At 42.8% G+C, this 21,116-nt stretch overlaps 1 protein-coding gene across 1 annotated transcript in view; it reads right to left on the reverse strand.

Annotated features, from left to right (window-relative positions):
- ATRNL1 (attractin like 1) overlaps positions 1–21,116 on the reverse strand; it is a 1,004,401-nt gene that overhangs the window by 833,719 nt on the left and 149,566 nt on the right. The window contains exon 2 of the mRNA XM_077454933.1: positions 10,730–10,813. Coding sequence (XP_077311059.1) covers positions 10,730–10,813 — 84 coding nt within the window. The remainder of the gene's footprint in view (positions 1–10,729; positions 10,814–21,116) is intronic.

Raw genomic sequence — 21,116 nt, forward strand, 5'->3', positions numbered from 1 at the left:
TGGAGAATCCGACGTGTGCATGCTCCATCGGACATTTGTTGTCTGACTTTCCACCAACAAATGCAGGCTAGCATGTCTTCAAATTTTCTGCGGACAAATGTGTGTTGTCGGATTTTCCGATCGTGTGTACACAAGTCTGTTGGACAAAAGTCCAAAATACAAACACGCATGCTTGTAAAACCAGTCGGTCTTGCAAACTAGTGTTTGTAATGAAAAATTAACATTCGTGACGTGGCAAATTATGACATCTCCAAATGCAGCGCACAATTCTCTTCTTCTTTAATGGGATAATAATGCAGCTGCTTTGCTGATGATACTGATGGAGTTAATGCTGGTTCACACTAGCACGATGTGAGAACCCTGCGAATCAACTGCGGGTTCCCGCATCGCACTCGACACACACGGCAGTTCACACTGCCATATGCAAACTGCTGGGGAGTGTCATTATATGTTAACGACACCCCCATTTCAGCTCGCATATCGCACTGCAAACTGACAGTTTGGACATGAATCGGATCGCATATGTGTGAACACACATGCGATCTGATTCTGGTCCGAACAGAAAAAAGGGTCCTGTGAGTGTTTGGACCGAATGCGGTGCGATATCAGCCATACTATCTGTATGGCTGACATCGCACCCACACAGACATCGCATGTAATGTGAACAGCAGTGCGCTGCAAATTACATGCGATGTCTGGCATCGCGCTAGTGTGAACTGGCACTTATTGCAAACAAATTTTCAAAGGCTTTTTTTTTCTAGTGATATCAAGATTAATATTATTATGTTTTGTTTTTTTTGTCAAGTTACCACAACACCATTATCCCGTAGTTTTTAAGATCAAAGATACAACTATGTTGGTGTCCCTTGTCAATTTTACATTGTATTTTTTTAAATGTAACTGCCTGCCTCCAAACTGTCATTTGAAGTAAAACAAATAGCCAAGTATTATTCTCCACAATTTTTTATTGTGCATTAAAAAAAAAAAATTAGACATGCTATCTGCCAACAGAACTTAACCAAAAAGTGCATTCTATGCATCCAAAAATATAGAAAATATACCAAATCAAATCATTATTCCGCCAAAAAAAATGGCAAAGCAATAACTCCAAGGCCAATAATAAATAACACGTTATCTCTTCCAATTCCACAACATGTCTGCTTGACGAACGGCCATTGAGAAACGAACAGAAAAGTGCGAACTGAAAAGCGCTAAATGAAAAGCACGAATCAACACTCACCAAATTTCTACTAACACAAAATTAGCAGATGGAGCCCAAAGGGTGGCGCTAAAGACCTGAAAATCCACGTAATACGTCTAGTACGCCTCTATGTTCGTAACTGTTGGCCAACGTTTGTGTGACCGTGTGTATGTACGACAAGTTTGAGCCAAGGTCCTTCAAACAAAATTTCACGGTTTTGTTGTCAGAAAGTCCAATCGTGTGTACAAGCCATAAGGCTGCCTTCACAATTGCGAGTTTCCTAAATGCGCATCAAAACACACAAAAATTAGCATTTTGCCACGATTTTGGAAATGCACTGCAAATGCTCTGAAATCACAAGTTGTGCTTGCAGTGCCATTAATTATTAATGACACCCCAAGCACAGGCAGCAAACGCAAGTTTTGCCATGCAACAAAACACACTACAAACATACCAAAATGCGCACTGGCAAACCAGTCGGTGCTCCGTGACCAAACAGATTCAGGGACTCTTTTGGGGTGTTTGTCTATGTATAGGGCAGCCTATTCAAGTGAATGGGCTGCCCCTGGGCTGACAAGCTTTTAGGTGTGAAAAACGAGCAAAAAAACCTGAGTGGAAACACATATTCCCGCTATGCTCAGGTGTGACTTGGGGCCCATTTAGACCTTACCATGCTGTTGCACTGGGTTAATGTACAAGTAATAATGTGCAAAACATTAAGTGTAATTAAAGGCAAAACTTTATTTTTTTTAGTCCTGTTTACCATAAAAGAAAATCCCTGACTTTAGGTTGACACCAGAACAGTAATAAAGGGAAAATCTTCCAATGAGAACACTAGTTCTGGTAACAAAACAACCCCCCCCCGGTTTTCCCTCACTTTGGAGGATTTTCTCTCACTTCCTGTTTTGGTTATGAAACAGGAAGTGAAGGGATATCTCCCCACCCCCGATGCCAGTCCTGGCCCATTGGAGGCCGGGCCATGCGAAATGTGGTGGGCAGGGTCAGAGCGTGATAGAAAATGCACCTCCACCCTCCCACCACCAGAGCACGCCATTCCCTTTCTCTGAGCATCACTGCTCCCTTCCTTCCCTGTGGTGAAGAGGTCAAACGTCATATACACTGCACTTTTGCAATGGGCATATTAGCACTTATTTAAAAAAGGGTTATTAGGCTGCTTTTACACTGATCTGCTTGTGCAGTGCAGTTGCTGCACTGAGCCATAGACTTCTATTATATTCTGGGAGTTTGGTGTGCTTTCTGAAAGTGCATTAAAACTCCTAATTGCAGGACTTTTGGTGCGTTTTTAGAAAGTGCACCACACCCACAAGATGTAATAAAAGTCTATGGCTCAGTGTAGCTAAACCGCAGGAAAGTCGTATGTGCGCAGTACGGATAAACCTCAGTGTATCAGTGTGAAAGCAGCCTTATAGGGGGCTCAGGACAGTAAGGGATCGTTTACATTTGACATTCGGTGGGTGGTAAAATCCCATAGTTCATTGTTGCCTGTGATCGTTATCAAATCACTTAGGTGGCCCTTAGGCCCCATACACACTATTAGATTTTCTGCAGCTTTTTGTCTTTAGATTTACCAAAACCATGTAGGGCAAGGGCCTGCCCAATTGCATACAAATTAAAACTCTTAAGGTTTGACCTCATATTATATGGTTTTGGTAAATCTGAAGACAAAAATGTGCAGGAAATCTAATAGTGTGTATCCTTGTTCTATGCAAAAGAAAAAAAAATGTTTTGCACTTTGATCTACTTGTGAAGTGAAGTTTTGGGTAGACCAAAGAAGGTTAGATCCTCTGTCAGGCTTTAACCACTTCAGATCCGCGCTATTGCCAAATGACGGCATTAGCGCGGACCTACATTTCCGGGACTACGTCTATTGACGTCGTCCCGGTTACGAGCGGCCTGCGCGCCCCCTGAGGGGCGCGCGCGGCGCGCTCTGTGATCGGCGAGTCTATGAGACTCGCCTGATCACCGATCCGTGCAAGGGGTCGATCCCGACCCCTTATCACGTGATCAGCTGTCAGCCAATGACAGCTGATCATGTGATAGAACGGAGCCGGTAATCGGCTATTATTCCTCCTCGCGCTGACAGCGCGAGGAGAGAAAAAAAAAGCTGATCACCGGCGGCCGTGATCGGGACATCAGTCCCGATCACGGCCATCAATACAAGGGACCACCTGCCACCTGCCTGTGCCCACCTGCCTCCCGCAGTGCCATCCTGAAGTAAAATAAAAGCAAAAGTAAGTGCCCCCCGTCAGTGCCCCCCGTCAGTGCCCATAGTGCCCACAGTGCCACCCACAGTGCCACCCCACAGTGCCACCCACAGTGCCACCCACAGTGCCACCCAATCTGCCTCAAAGGTGCTGCACCCCAGTGCCGCCCATCAGTGCCCAGCAGTGCCGCCCATCAGTGCCCAGCAGTGCCGCCCATCAGTGCCCAGCAGTGCCACCTATCAGAGCCACCTATCAGTGCCACCTATCAGTGCCCATCAGTCCCATCTATCTGTGGTACCTATCAGTGCCCATCCGTGCCACCCATCCGTGCCACTTATCCGTGCCACCCATCCGTGCCATCTTATCTGTGCCCATCTTTGCCCATCAGTGCCGCCTTATCTGTGCCCATCGGTGCCGCCTTATCTGTGCCTATTAGTGCCGCCTTAACTATGCCTATCAGTGCCCACCAGTGCAGCCTATCAGTGCCCACCAATGCAGCCCATCAGTGCCCACCAATGCAGCCCATCAGTGCCCACCAATGCAGCCTATCAGTGCCGCCTAATCAGCGCACTTCAATGAAGGAGAAAAATGACCCGTTTGCAAAATTTTATAACAAACTATTAAAACATGATTTTTTTTTTTTTTTGCATCTTTTTTTGTTTGTTTAGCAAAAAATAAAACTCCGAGCTGTAATTAAATACCACCAAAAGAAAGCTCTATTTGTGGGAAAAAAATGATAAAAATTTCATTTGGGTACAGTGTTGTATGACCGCGCAATTGTCATTCAAAGTGCATCAGCGCTGAAAGCTGAAAATTGGTCTGGGACTGAGGGGGGTTTAAGTGCCCAGTAAGCAAGTGGTTAAATGCTGTTTGTTTCCCCACTGGGGAGATTTTTCCTCATTTTCTTTTCTGAAACACCTAACCTGGAGAGGAAGCAAGTATCCCTAATGGAGACACAGATAGCAAAACAATGGGGCTGATTTACTAAAGGTGAATAGACGGTGACATTTGAAAAGTGCAGTTGCTCCAGAGCTTAGTAAATCAGCAGAAGCTCTGCTGACTTCCAATATTCAATCATGTGCAAGCAAAAATGCTGTTTTTTTTTTTTTTAATTTTCCTTGCACGTTATTGGTAACTGTTTGCAAAGTGAAACCTCATTTACTAATCAAATCATTACTCAGAAAAACACAAAATGAAAAACGCAAACTGAAAAGCACTAAATGAAAAACACGAAAAGAAAAGCGTGAATCAACGCTCACCAAACTTCTGACACGAAATTAGCAGAAGGAGCCCAAAAGGTGGCGCTAAAGAGCTAAAAAACCACATTGCACGTTATTGGTAACTGCAAAGGGAAACCTCATTTACTAAGCTCTGGAGCACCTGCAAAGTGCACAGTCTATTTGCCTTTAGTAAATCAACCCCAAAGTGTCAGATAAAATAAATAATAAATATTGTGCTCTAATTAACTTCCTAATCAAAGCACTAAAAAGTATATAATAGGTGCTTGAATTTAAAACCCACTACACGCTAGTAACCATGCGTCTGTGAACAATTACGTGCTAAAAATCAAATGAATACACACAAGTGCATAAAAATCCAAATACATGTGACAATCAACAGTAAGCGGTAGATGGTTGCACACCAATGCCAATACTGGCTAAAAATACAAATATTTGATGATCAGTTCACTGGATGCGATTTTGTGGTTCACACATGAAGCCAACACTTAAGCTGGATTTACACCTATGCATTTTTTGTGCTTTTTGCATTTTGCAGATTTGCACTACAGAAAGTGTTCCATAGGAAACCATGTTAAGCTGGCTGTAGTGCAAATCTGCAAAATGCAAAAAGCACTAAAAATGCATAGATGTGAATCCAGCCTTAGGGAGGAGCCAGTGACATATATAATTGTGTTTGTCCATGAACACGGTAGCAGCGTTGTGAGGAGGAACCGCGCAATGAGCGGCAATAAGTGCAGATTACTCAGATCATATGTGAGTGAAATGTGTTGTCTTATGGTCACCACCTCAGATTTTAATTATTGCGCAATGAATTGTCTTTAATTATTTTTTATGAGCTATACCCTTATAAATTGGTGAAACTGACAGCAGCGGCAAGATTGTGTTAAAGGAATATCATATCCTTTGTAAGGAGATGCGGTGTGCAGTTAAAAGGACATTAGGACATTTATATGATTTGAGCTAAGTGTTGGCTTCATGTGCGAAACACAAAATCGCATCCAGTGAACTAATCATCAAATATTTGTATTTTTAGCCAGTGTTGGCTAAACTGTTGATTGTCACATGTATTTGAATTTTTATGCACTTGTGTATATTAATTTGATTTCAGCACATAATTGTTCACAGACGCATGGTTATTAGCGTGTAGTGGGTTTTTAATTTGAGCACCTATTATATACTTTTTATTGCTTTGATTAGGAAGTTAATTAGAGCGCAATATTTATTATTAATTTTATTTACTCATTTACGGTGTCAGATCGCCTTAGAATTTTTGCAGCTTAATTATTTAGTTATTTTCTAGTCACTATTTACATTCTTATATTAATTTCAGTGCTTTAGTAATTTTTCTCTTTTTTTTTAACACTTATAATGTGTCAGATCAGTCCCTGCTGCAGCCTCTCACTTTGTGACTTGCTTTAAAGTTACGTTTCAGTCTGATCATTGGGGGAGAGGAGATTGAGAAAATGTTCACTTCTGCCTGCAGCAGACTAATGACATCATCTCAGCCTAGGGAAAATCACTGACTGGCGTTGAAGGATGGCTTTTGAAAGCTTTGCCAGAAAGCACACACAACTTACCCAAAGCTTCCATGGACAAGTCTTACTGCTTACTCGCCTTTTATTGCTGCCTTTATTGATGAGGAATCAGTAAGGAATTTACAAGCTAAAAATGATATAAAGATAAGTAATACATGTACAACTCAATATTTGGTGTGTTAGAGGAAAGAAGACTTAAAGGATAACTAAAGGTTCAGGTTTTTTTTTTGTGTTTTTTTTAAAGAAACATGTCATACTTACCTCCTCTGTGCAGTTGGTTATGTACAGAGTGGCCCCAATCCTGCTCTTCTGGGGTCCCCCAGGGCCACTCCTGGCTTTTCCTCTTCTCGAGTGCCCCGTCAGAGAAGCGCTCACCCTAGGGGCACCCATGTGGGTGTAGTCCCGTGTCCGGCTGCTGCGTCCATTGACAAATACAGCAGGACTCGGCTCCGCCCCCGGCTCACACATCATTGGATTTGATTAACAGTAGTGGGAGCCAATGGCTGCGCTGCTATCAAACTATCCAATCAGGACCCAAGACACCTGCTGGAGCGGGTGTGCTCTTCCCTGGCGCAGGAACAATAGAATGCATTGAGGTGAAAATTTGCGAGGTTTTACAACCCCTTTAACAATAATCTGAAACACCCTAACAGATATGATGCAGGAGCAGAGCAGGGAAATGTCTCATTGCATTTTGTTTTTATATTATGCTGAGGCCACACATGAGACAGAAAGTAAAATCCTTCACATGTGCCTGACACCCAGAGACCCTCTTTTTTTTGTTAAATAGAAAGGGTTATGTTCCTCTTCATTGCTGATAAGGTCGTGTCGCGTGGCTGCGCCGGACGCACTTGGAGCCGGCCATAAAATTACCAGCAGGTGACAAGTCCCTCTAAGTCGCAGGGCTGTGATTTTCCAGAAACGACATGGAGCTGTCAGCAGAGTTTGAAATCAGGCTCCCCGCTGGCCCGGAACCGTTACATAAGTCTTATCCTGACGACAGCTCAACCGTCCTAAACTGCAGTTTCCGTGGAAACCAGATTCGGTGATTTGTAACCTCGGCAAGAAGTGTTAATGCAGCAGTTAATGGTCGTTATGTCACGTTTGTGCAAAGATTGCACACTGGTATATGGGAGCACTCTGCTGATGCTGGCTGACCCTTGCTGACAGGTGGGCAAGGAGACAGCAGCATTGACAGGTAGGATGATCACCCACATGGTGGGCAGCTCATCCATGCAGAGACAGTCACCATTTATTGCCTGTAGGCAGCTCCACGCAATAACTTAATGCAAACCTCTCATAACAATGAAAAGCCAAACTTTCCCAATTCTCTCCCATGTTAGGCGCACTCCAATTCCAACCCTTACCATTAGCGCCACTTTGATTCCTGCCACCATACAGCTAACACCCCAGCACTGGTGGGTACAGGAATGCAAATGAGAATCCCCTGCTTCCTGCAACCAAACAGATATACTTGTACCACCATGTATTACGTAAAACGTGTAAAGCAGTGTCTCCCAATCTTTTTTCACTTCAAGGCACCCTTTGGAAATATGCAAAATCTTGAGGCCCCTCAGTCTAAAATGGGGTCTCCAACCCATCACAGCAGAACACCCTCTCAGAATCCTCAGGTCCCCCACCACCTTCACATCAGAGTTCTTAGTCCCCGATCCCCCCCCCTCCACATCAGAGTCCTCAGTCCCTCGTCCCCCACCTTCACATCAGAGTCCTCAGTCCGTCTGTCCCCCCACCTTCACATCAGAGTCCTTAGTCCCCCCTCTCCCATTCACATTAGAGTCTTCAGTCCTCCCCCCTCTCCTTTCATATTAGTTAGTCTGGTTGAAAAAGGACACAAGTCTATCTAGTTCAACCAATAAGAGGGGGTGGGGGGGGTCATACAATCTTATATACACAATCCTATTCCCACAGTTGATCCAGAGAAAGGCAAAAGCAAAGCATGATCAAATTTGGATTAGAGTTCTCACTTCCTCCATCCACCTTTCAAATTGGAGTCCCTAATTCCCACCACCACAACCTCACCACAGGGTCCTCATTTCTCCAATGCAATATTCCCCACACACACATTTAAGAAAATAGCTGTTCAGTAATGCTGGGTGCTGTAATGATTATAGGCTGAAAACCATGGACAAGCAAAGTGAAGAAATGTCAGTTATATATCTTACTAGGAGCTCATCGTACTCCACTTAAGCTGTACTCCATGGGATTATACCCGGACCCTTTCTGTACTAGGTGTAGCAGGGATACAGGAGACCTAATACATCTACTCTGGAGGTGCCCAAAACTTCACCGTTATTGGAACACAGTGTGGCAGTGATAAATACTGCATTACAGGTCTCCATTCCGGTACAGCCCAAGTACTGTATATTGGGTATACGTGACACTTTTACTCAGGATAAATTTGTAAGGGAGGCGGCAGCAAGGGCTTCATTCCAGGCTCGTAGGCTCGGACTCCTCCATTGGATCTCACTAGTTCTATCAACATCACAGTTGTGGCTTGAACAGATGGGCACAACACTACGATACAAAAAGTTGTTTTACCACAAGGTATGGGGCAGCTGGTTAGCTACCGCGGGGTTAGCCCCTGCAGACTAAATCATAGATAGATTGCTGCTCTGAAATCCTATGCGTTAAGTACAGAAATGTCCTGGTGGATATTATTGAGAAGGTTAGGGGGAATATACTTCCCAAATGAACAAGGTTCTTCTCCCCTTCCGAGTACGGTCTTGATAGCCAAGGCTGGATACGGCACTAGGTGTAAATCTATCTACTGATGGGTAGACTCGTGTGTTTTTCTTCTGTATAATGCAACTGCAGTCTATTTTGCTACTGGCAAATGTAAAATAATATGTTTTTTGTACCTTGACTGTAATGTTTGTAAGTGAGATTGTGTGACGTTTCAGTAAAAGTGAAATGTCATCAGCACAAGAATACCTTGAAAAGGTCCAAAGCTTTATATTCTTGGTCACACAATAAACATACTGCAATGTTTCAGAGCCACGCAGGGCCCTTTTGTCAGGCAAGTGACCAATTCCTGATGAATTTGGACCTTTTTAAGGAATCCTTAGTATGCTCATGACATTTCTTCATTCATCACCCATGTTAGGATTTAGACATTCTGATGGGTCCACCTCCATCCAACACAAACACAATAACTAGGAATCATAATTTTCTTTCACTTTTATACCTTTCCAAATTTATTGCAATACGTTTCCATTTCATACGTATTGCATTTTTATAATAATGGAAAATGTTCATGCAACATAAAAACGAAATGGATCCGAATCAGTTTGAATCATTCATTATGTTGTTACGTTATTTTGCATGCTTCAAACATTAACAAAAGGCTCAAATTATCGCATCATGTCATGTTGTTTTGTTATAATTTATTTCAGATTCGTTGAAATTTGTTATGATCGTGATTCGTACTTTCAGACACATCGAATCTCTCAAGAAAATTTTGACTCAGCACAGCTGCAGTGGCAAGGCAGCGGGCAGGAAGAAGACCAGATCCAAATGGAGACAGACTTCTGCCCCCCTTCTAAATGCTGGAGCTGCCCTGAATGCCACCCACCCTAGATTAGCATCTCCCCCGCACCATAGAAGTGCATGATGGTGTGCAAAAATACTGGAAGCAACCTGGTACCCTTGACAACCCAGATGGCACAAGCTGTGGCACCCCAGTTGAGAAAAGCTGGTATAAACACACCTTTATTAAATCTATATTAAATAAATATAGTAAATGACCCCAGTAGAAATATGTGCAAAAAAGTGGACATGCGTGTATTGATGTCTTAGTGGTTAGCAACTCTGCATGGCAGCACTGGGGTCCTTGGTTCAAATTCTGAATGGAGCATGTCTGGGTTTCCTCCAGGTACCCCAAATTCCTCCCGCACCACAAAGACATGCTGGTGGGTTAACTGACTCCTTTCCAAATTAGTCGTAGTATGTATAATAGGAGAGATGCACCTGCTATTCAATAGTCTTGGGGATGCAGTATACAACCATGCTTCGTGTTGCACCCTATATATGGGTGAAATATGAAACATAGTCCTTAAGGTCCACAAAGCCTTTAAAGCCCTTCTCCATGTATACATCAGCCTTATTGTTAGCAATTACAGGTGACTCTTCGGGGATTGGTGGGGATTTCAGCTGCAGAGGAGGGACTCTAAACTTACAATTAGGGGAATTTCCACAGCTTTACGCCAAGGTTAGTTTTGGCTTTTAATTTATATGATAGCCTTTGCTGTTAAATTTGCCAAAATATTTCAGAAAAGGAGTTTGTGGTGGCCCTGGCTGTTAAACATTTTTTCCACATGTACCAACACTGAAAATTAAATTGTAGTACAAAAGCGCATATCATGGCGCATTTCAGTGTTTTGTAGTAATCATAACTTCCACAGATATACAAAACCAGCCCTGATTCAATACCCCACCGAAACCAGAAATATTCCTTTTGGATAGACTTCCACATGCAGCGGGTAATCAAGAAATGCAGCAGATACTCACTATCCCTCTATTAGCCATGTGCACTTTGTCTTGTACTTGTAGTTGATTGGTCCATCGGTGAGGAATCCTGAGGGCTCTGTCAACCTGGAAAACAGAGACGTCACAAGATTACAATTACAGAAGGAAGACGGCATCATTGATCGATCTGTACAATATTTTTAGTTCCTGCATTAAATGCTCCACTGAAAAAAAAAATAGCACAGGCCTAAAACATTGAGCTGTGTTCAGGCGCATTGGTGTGGCGTTTATATGGCTCTTCCCCATGTGCTGCCCCAATGCACTTGTAATCACCATTCATAATACAGAAAATAGGCTAAATTCACAAAGCTAAAGGGTCCTTTCACACGGACATGTCACCGCTGACATCCGACGCTCCATAGAGCTCTATGGAGCACCCGTTCAGGTCCGCCTGAAAAACTGACAGGCGGGCCTGAACGGGACGTCAGTGTGAAAGGGGCCAAACACACTAGGATCTTTGCTTAGAGATAAAAAAAAAGTGACAGTTGTTTTCAGCTGAGTTCAAAAAGAAGCTAAAATCACAGTAAACGTGGTAGAAAATAGAAACATTGAAAAGTGATGGCAGAAAAAAGACTAAGTGGTTCATTGAGTCGGCCCTTTTTTTTTTTTTTATACATGTTTTGTATTTCTTTTTCTCTTTCTTTTTTTTTGTTAAAATAAGGATCTTTATCTCTGTTTAAGGGCCAGTGACAGGTATTTTCCTGCACCTGATCATGGTGAGTCACCTGCAAGGACACACAGAAAACGATTTTTTTCCACAATGGGGAAAATAATTATTTGATCCTCTGCCCACTTACAAAGAAATGAAGGGTCTATATTTTTTTTTATTATAGGTGTATTTTAAATGATACAGACAGAATATCAACCAAAAAAAAAAAAAAAAAAACACATGATACAAATGTTATAAATTGAGTTCCAGTTCAGTAAGTAAAATAAGTATTTGATCCCCAAGCAAAACGCGACTTAGTACTTGGTGAAGAAACCCTTGTTGGCAAGCAAGTGTTTCTCCCCATGCAAGCTGGTCCAGCTTCACTACTCTAGAAGAAACAATAGGTTCAGACACAGACTTAATAATCATACTTTGTGACACTAACTAGGGGGCACTGACACCTCACAGACACAGATTCTGACGGGACAGAGGACACTAGGGTCCCCTGGTACAACCTCAGCCAAAGCCTCAGGGCACTGGGTATAAGGGTAACTAACCTTATCACATAGGTTACATTCAATGATCTTATAGTCCCTGGCCAGATGCTCCAGTTACTGACATAAAGAGCACTTCTGCTCTGGACAAGAAGAGGAGAAATGTCTCTTGGCTCCACATTTATGGCACAGCTTAGGTTGGCCAAGGTAGAAAATAGTAATCCTATCTCTACCAATAAAGGCAGAGGAGGGAAAATGTTGGACCACATTCTCACACACTCTCAACCTCATTGACACCGACCACCAACCCATCCAGATTGCCCTATCATCCATCATCTTCTTCAAGGGACACAATTTTCTCCAAACCCTCTTTAACCAGACCCATAAACATAGCTCCCAACTGTCCCTGATTTCGAGGGACTGTCGCTGATTTGGAGCGATGTTCCTCTGTCCCTCTTTCCTCCTCATTTGTCCCTCATTTTGGTCTAATCCATATAGTTGTATATAAAATGCACTTTTTTCTATCTTTCAAAAAGTGTTTCCGAGTGCTAACACTTTCATCCAATTTCTAAATCGCTGCATTTGTACATTTTAAAAGCCATTATAAAGGAATAGTAGTAGTAAAAAAGTCCTTGTGGATTTAATTAACCTTTTTTTGGTTAATTCTCCTTTAAGGGGGTGTGGCAGGGGGCATGCCCTATGCCTACATACGTTTGCTAGTTGGTGTCCCTCAATCCCATCTCAAAATGTTGGGCGGTATGCATAAATCCTCAGGGGTATAGACTAATTCCTAGCCAGGATAGTCATACCTCCCAACATTTCGAGACAGGAAGGAGGGACACCTATTAGCAAATGTATGTAGGCATAGGCCCCCCTGCCATGCCCTCTTAAAGGAGAACTATACATAAAAAAAAAATATATTAGTTAACCCACTAGTGCTTTTTTTTACTACTATTATTCCTTTATACTGGTTTGAAATTTACAAAATGTAGCAATTAAGAGATTGGATGAAAGGTTTAGCACAGGGGAAACACTTTTTGAAAGATAATTTTATTTTATTTTTTTATACAACTATATAGATGATGAGGGACAAATAAGGAGGAAAAAGGGACAATGTTGCAAATCAGGGAGAGTCCCTCAAAATCAGGGACAGTTGGGAGCTATGAGGATAGTCAAGTTTTTTAATCAAAGGTTGTCGTGATATTACCTTGGAGACAGGCCCCTCCCAGTCCGGCTGGCTCCTATACACATGCTCATACCAATCCATTAGATATTAGAGTGTAAGCTCCTCTGGTGCAGGGACCTATTGTGATTGACTCAGTATTCTCTGTATATCATTACGGAATATATTGGAGCTATATAAACGTATAATAATAATAACAGTGTGTGGCTGTAATGGGACATTAGAGTGTAAGCTCCTCTGGTGCAGGGATCTATTGTGATTGGCTCGGTATTCTCTGTACAGCACCACGGAATATATCAGAGCTATATAAATGTATTATAATAATACTAATAGTGTGTGACCGTGGTGAGGCATTACAGTGTCAGCGCTCCTCCTGCAGAGACTGATGTGGTTCTCTGTTGATGAGGAACGTATTTTCAGGACATTAATCAGTAACAAAGCACTGAAGAGGTTTCCTTCATTGTTTCCTCCAGGAAATCCTTCACTCATGTGGTGACGGACAGGCGGGATCCTGATGCCACACACACTCACATAATCAATTAAGTGACTTTATTTAGATTTTTGGTAAATCATCCAGCGAGGGGCAGCACAATATTTTGGCAAGTCACCAAACACCGAATTCCTTAACGACCACTTTCACTCCGGCTGTGTGCGTCAATCTGCGGAGAGGAGAAGTGAACAATAGCGGGGGATCTAGGCCGCATTACGGCAGTGGTGTCCAGGCGCGGCGCACGTGTGCGGTTTAATGAAAGAATTCACAGCGTGAAAAAGGGGGCAGAATTGGCTCCCTGCCACGTTTGACATCTGACGGGCTAGCGTCTACTGTACCAACTCAGGTCTCCCCGCGCGGCACTTAGAAATGACAGAACATGAGATGAAGGGAAAATGGAGGTGCACAGCTGGCATGGGTGTGCGGCTCTGGAGCTGCCAGTGAAGCTGAAAAGCACTTATAGTCCCTGCAGGGGGTGGAAAGCTGCGACTGTTGGAGGGAGAAAGAAAAATAAATCGACATCTAATGCAGTTATATACTGCAAAAAAAGAATGATGGAATACCAGTTTCCATATTGCTTTTTTAAGTACCCTGATCTGTTTTTTTTACCAGCTTTCTGCAATCCTTTGCACAGCGGGATTCAGAAAGGGAGAGAGAGGGGCAGCACTCGGCATCAATGAGGGTTGTGCTGCTCGGTACAGTGCTGTCAGTCCAACACTGGCAGTATATCAACAGGAGGAGAAAGCAGAGCGATGATTCCATCAGTGCAGGCAGGCACCTTCACCTGGGTGTGCCACTTAAAGGCCACACCGGCAGGCAACTAGCAGCCTATATACATTTGGGAATACAGGTTCCTTTTACCTGCAGTGGAAAACGGTGATGTGCCAGAACCAGCTGAGCTGTCTGCAAGCGGACCTGAACCACCAAAGTGGCCGATCAGAATGAAAAATCTGTTGGTAAGGAAGACAGTTCACTCTAAAAGGCACACACAATCTGACTTTTTGACAACAAACATGCAAATTAGCTGTTTTACGGCAACATCTGACCGTGTGTATGTCCCATTGGACATATGTTGGCTGTGCGAACAGACAAACCTTTCGACAACATAAGTCCGATGGAGCCAAGTCCGATCATGTGTACAGAAAAATATCAAACTTTACAAACACGCATGCTCAGAACAAATGCAAAAGATCAGACAATACAGAAGTTGACCAAAAGGTGGCGGTAAAGAGCAGAAAAACCACATGATTTGGTGAAAGTTGGCTGAAAAAGTCTGATCATGTGTATGCTTAACAAGTTCACAGTCAACTCCCTTTGTACAGAAATCCACGGGAAAGTTTGTTTAAAGTCCGATCGTGTGTACAAGGCTTTACATTGCGCTGGGTACCAGAGACCCCCTTTAAATTGATTTTCCTTACACTTAAGCCTCGTGCACACGATCGGATTGTTGGCCAACAAAACCGTGGGCTTTTATCTGAAGGGCGTTGGCCCAAACTTGTCTTGCATACACACGGCCACACAATTGTTGACCAACAAATACAAACGTAGTGACGTACTATGTGTTTTTCAGCTCTTTAGTGCCACCCTTTGGGTTCCTTTTGCTAATCTCGTGTTAGAAGAAGTTTGGTGAGTGTTGAGTCGCGCTTTTCATTTCGCGCTTTTCATTTCACGCTTTTCAATTCATTTCGTCAACCAGACATGTTGCAGAATCAGAGGAGATAACGTGTTATTTATTATTGGCCTTGGAGTTGTTGCTTTGACATTTTTTTGGTTGAATAATTATTTGATTTGTTTTATTTTTCTATATTTCTGGATGCATAGAATGCAATTTTTGGTTAAGTTCTATTGGCAGATAGCAAGTTAAATTGTATTTGTTTTCTATTTTTAATGTACAATAAAAAAAATTGTGTAGAATAATACTTGGCTATGTGTTTTACTTCAAATGACAGTTTGGGAGTAGGCAGTTACATTTAAAAAAATACAATGCAAAATTAACAAGGGACACCAACATAGTTGTATCTTTGATCTTAAAAACTACAGGATAATGGTGTTTTTGGTGAAAAAGAAAAAAGACGTAATAATATTATTCTTGATATCACTAATAAAAAAAAAAAAGCCTTTGAAAATGTGTTTGCAATAACTCCATCAGTATCCTCAGCAAAGCAGCTTCATTATTATCCCATTAAAGAAGAAGAGAATGTGCGCTGCATTTCCAGATTTCATAATTTGCCGCGTCACAAATGTTAATTCTTCATTACGAACGCTAGTTTACAAGACCGATCGCTTCTGGCTCGTCCTTACTTCTGAGCATGCGTGTTTGTATTTTGGATTTTTGTCCTACGGACTTGTGTACACACGCTTGGAAAATCCGACAACACACATTTGTCCACATAAAATTTTAAAACCTGCCATCCAACATTTGTCCGCGGAAAATCTGACAACAATTGTTCAATGGAGCGTACAAACGGTCGGATTTTCTGCCAACAGCACACATTTCCTGTCAGAAAATCTGATCATGTGTACGAGGCTTTAGGGCAGAGATATGCATTTAGCGGACCTCCAGCTGTTGCAGAACTACAAGTACCATGATGCATAGCAAGACTCTGACAGCCACAAGCATGACACCCAGAGGCAGAGGCATGATGGGACTTGTAGTTTTGCAACAGCTGGAGGTCCGCTAATTGCATACCCCTGCTTTAGGGGTAGATTTACTAAACCCGGAGCACTCAGAATCTGGTGCAGCTGTGCATGGTAGCCAATCAGCTTCTAAAGTTAGTTTGTTCAATTAAGCTTTAGCAATAAAACCTGGAAACCGATTGGTTTCTATGCAGAGTTGCACCGGATTTTGCACTTTCCAGTTTTAGTAAATAAACCTTTTAGTTTACATTGTTAGGACTTTCCTGAAACCTCATTCCCCTGCTGGTGTAACTATTTTACCTCACAAAACATTTGAAATGTAATGTACCTCCTTATGTGACCCCTTCTCTGTTCCTGACATTCCTTAAATCCAATAATTCTCCAGATTCTGCTCAATGCCACTTCCTCACTCTGCTCTATACTCTACAGCAACTGGTGACCATTAACCTGAGCCACCTAAGAATCTCTTCATCTACCCATCATTTTTCAGAGCTGGCATTCCACATTGTGAGCCTGATTTCAGATTTCAGCTAGTAGGTGACAACTTTTGAAGAAAGGTGTTGTGATGTCCCATAGCTGATGACCATAGTTTTATTTTTAAAGAGACACTTGATAAAGTTAAAGCAAACGGCACATTAAAATATAAAACATGGCAATATAAAAATGTTAAGCATGAAGAGGCGACACGTTTAACGTGACTGATCAATTTTTTTTTTTTTTTAATAACAAACGTGTCATACTGAACTGCACTGTGTAATGGTTTTGCACAGAGCAGACCAAGAGCCTCCTCTTCTGGGGACCCCTGATGGCACTCCTTGCTCCTCCTCCCTTCTGAGTGCCCCCATAGAAAGCCACTTGCTATGGGGGCACTAGTGTGTGCTCTCTCTCGAGCCTCTTCTGTGTGTCCCTAGAGTGCAGCTCAGTCCCACCCCTGCTTCCTCCTCACTGCTTGTGATTGGCAGAAAACATCCCTTGTAATAGAAATAAGCATGACAGGTCCTCTTTGAGAGATCTGGGGCCATGACCCCAAATCTCTCATTTAAAGAATTTATTTATTTATTTATTTTACTTTTGTTTAACCGCTTCAGCCCCGGAAGATTTTACCCCTTCCTGACCAGAGCACTTTTTGCGATTCAACACTGCTTCGGTTTAACTGACAATTGCACGGTCGTGTGAAGTTGCACCCAAACAAAATTGACGTCCTTTTTCTCTCACAAATAGAGCTTTCTTTTGGTGGTATTTGAAAACAAAAAAGACCATCAATTTTGAAAAAAAAAAAAAGCTATATTTTTTACTTTTTGCTATAATAAATATCCCCCAAAAATATATTTAAAAATTTTTTTTTTTCCTCAGTTTAGGCCGATACGTATTCTTCTACATATTTTTGGTAAGAAAATATCCCAATAAGCGTATATTGGTTGGTTTGCGCAAAAGTTTTAGCGTCTACAAAATAGTTTTATGAAATTTTTATTATTATTTTTTATTATTATTAGTAATGGTGGCGAACTGCGATTTTTATTGTAACTGCAACATTATTTTGGGACCATTGTCATTTATACAGTGATCAGTGCTATAAAATGCATTGATTACTGTGTAAATGACACTTAACCACTACCGGGCAATGAAGGGGTTAAGTGTGTACTAGGGAGTGAGTCTAACTGTGGGGGAATAGGCTACAACTCACATGACAGCCATTACTGCTCCCAATGACAGGGAGTAGTGATCTCTGTCCTGTCACAAAGTAGAATGGGGAAATGCCTTGCTTACATAGGCACTTAGTCGTTCTTTCGCTCCGTGACACGATCGCCGGGAGACCAGCAGACATTGAATCCGCGGGTCCCACAGGCGATGTCACGCTGAACACGGCGGACATACGCCCCACTAACCCCGCCAATTAAAAGGGGACATACAGGTACGCCCATTTGCCTGCCGCTGCCATTGTGCCGACTTATATCTGCGTGCAGTGGTCGACAAGTGGTTTAAAAAAAAAACGGGAACCAGAAGTGACATCAGACGTCACTCTGGTCCTCCAAGGGCATAGAGACGAGTGGTGGCTATTTTGGCCTCATATAGCCCAGCCAATGACTACATCGGATCGCTCCCGGGCTTTACTGATGGGTCAGAAAAGCCTGGGAACAACTAGGAAGTGGTGGGGGGGGGCAGGCCCGCCGCTCATAAAGGTGACCTTGTGGTTAATCCGCCCATGGGACTACTTTTATGTGAAAGAGAACCAGCCATAGTAAAAAGCAATATCGGTGTTATGGCAGCTAGCGGCTGCCATAACACTGGAATTTACCGTCAAATATATCGACTTCAGGCCGTCATAGAAAATGCAATTCATGATTGTAATTAAATTACTCAGAAAAGCTCCATCTTCTGTCATTTAAAAGATATCCTTTATCTGCACTCAGTGACTTTGCCCAGGCTAAGATGATGTCATCAGTCTATTGCAGGCAGGAGGAAGCATTTCCTCAGTCTCCTCTCCCTCAGATGATCGGACTGCAACACTGTAACTCTGTAGCAAATCAGATGAGAGGCTCCAGCAGGGGCAGATTTGTGTCAGACATTTGTGAACACAGCCAAGAACTGCACAAGAAGCAGGATTTACATGATTGTGTCATCTCAGGATTTACATTGAGGTCATCTACGTGTCTAGCAGGGCTGTCTGAATCGTTAGACTGACTGTACAGAATGACCGTTTACAAATGTGTATTCAGCTGTCTGTTTAAAGTTTAAAGTGAAAGAGTAGCCACTATGATGAAGTCCAGTCTTTGTGGGTGAAACGCATCAGTCCCAGGCAGTCTATTCATGCTGTCCTGCTGAATAAAGTTACCAGTGTTTCAATTTTCTTCAGAGTGCAGCCAGTCTTTTCCTTTGGATAATTGCACTCCCTGATGAAAATCCAAATGCAATGTTACTCGGTTATTAAATCCCAGATTGTATCTGCACTTACTGTCAAAGTCTGAATACAATGTGAGCAGATATGAAATGTGAATAAACCCTACAGAGCCATGCTATAGTGGGCAGAGGCACCATCCTGTCCTGAGCAGTGAGAAGGACGCCAGGCTGGTCTGTGTTTTACAGGACCCGGGGTGGGTCACAATAATGTACACAGCAGGGGTGAGAGGAGCCCACACACAGGGCTTGTGTGCTAATGTTGGCGGAGATCCTAAACAACTGTCCCACCCACACTGGAGACACACAGGACGGGATCCGGCTATGAGGAGGCTGGCAGAGAGCCTGGATGATGCCCCTTCTTCATACCAACCAACACACAACAGAGGAGACTGAAATATACAGATAGAAGATACTGCACTACAACTCCCAGCATGTCCACCAACCGCACACCATGCATAAAACTGATGCTTCCAGAACTTCTACTTACTACTGGAAGACTCTTTCCCTTCCTCTATCTAACTCTCCTCTTCTGAAATACTCTGCTCTACTGGAGGACTTTGATCCTTCCTCCATCTAACTCTCCTCTCCTGAAATACCCTGCTTTGCTGGAGGACTCTACTCCTTCCTCTATCGATCTCTCCTCTCCTGAAATACTCTGCACTGCTGGAGGACTCTTCTCCTTCTTCCATCTAACTCTCCTCTCCTGAAATACTCTGCCTTGCTGGGTGACGCTATTCTTTCCACTATCTAACTCTCCTCTCCTGAAATACTCTGCTCTGCCGGAGGACTTCCTCCCTCTATCTAAGTCTCCTCTCCTGAAATACTTAAAGTGGTTGTAAACCCTTACAACCAACTTTGACCTACAGGTAAGCCTAGATTAAGGCTTACCTGTAGGTCCAAGAAATATCTCCTAAACCTACACGGTTTAGGAGATATTTGCCAAAAGACAGGCACCGCTGTCTACGGCGCATGCGCCGTAGACAGCGATGCGCAGGCACACTGTGCGCACCGCTGTCAGCGGCGATATGCCGCAAGTGCGGCTCCCTTGCGCATGCGCTGGAGTGACATCAGGGCTTCGCCGAATGACAGCGGCGGAGCAGCGAGACCCACCGAGAAGATGGATGCTCCGGACTACAGGGGACAGCGGCGACTTCGCTGGCTCCTGTGTCAGGTAAGTGTCACATAATGGACTACTTTGCGATGCATAGTACTCCACTATGCTTTACCTTTGCAGGGAATGAAAGAGGACATAAACTCATCAGGGTTTACTTCCTCTTTAACACTGTCCCTGTCAGCATCTGTTTAAAACTGAAGCATCGGGACCTTTTCATGACAAATGATGTGCTCATCTCACATGATTTAACAAAATACAACCAAAACAAATTGAAGGGCAAGAAAAAAGGAATAATAATAATAATAACAATAATAAAAATAATAATAAATCATAATAATACACCTACTTGCTGAAGACTGATTCATATTAATGTCCAACAAAAATAATAATCTTCATATTTCTATAAGGCCTCGTACACATGGGGCGTATGAATCCACATATTGTGTGGGACCCTGGCCTGTCCAAACTGTCAGCAATGGAACTGTGTGCACAGGGATACATGGAACCCTTGTACATGCGTGTGCAGGTAAACACGGCTGTTACATGAGGTTCAGGTTCATACGTCCCGTGTGAAGGAGGCCTTGTTATAAAATATCAGTCATTAATATGTACCAGTCTTTGGGAAGTGGGCAGTGGAGAAAAAGTCTGAACCTGATTAACCCTTTCTTTGTGCCCAATACTGATTATTATAATAATAATAATAATTATTATTATTATCAGATCTCAGACATTATAGTGGATCTGTCTTCAGGAAGTGACACCAGTGGAGGAAGTGATCGATCCTGCTTCGTTCCTTTTATTGATAATCTCCATCCATCAATTCCAGAAATTCCATCCACCGCACTTCATCAGTAACACATTCTCTCAGATTTTGCTCAGAACAACAAAATCTGATGCTGGTAGC

Source organism: Lithobates pipiens, unplaced genomic scaffold, assembly GCF_037356315.1.
Source record: "Lithobates pipiens isolate NorthernLeopardFrog02 unplaced genomic scaffold, aLitPip1_a1.2 Scaffold_25, whole genome shotgun sequence".
Taxonomy (NCBI): domain Eukaryota; kingdom Metazoa; phylum Chordata; class Amphibia; order Anura; family Ranidae; genus Lithobates; species Lithobates pipiens.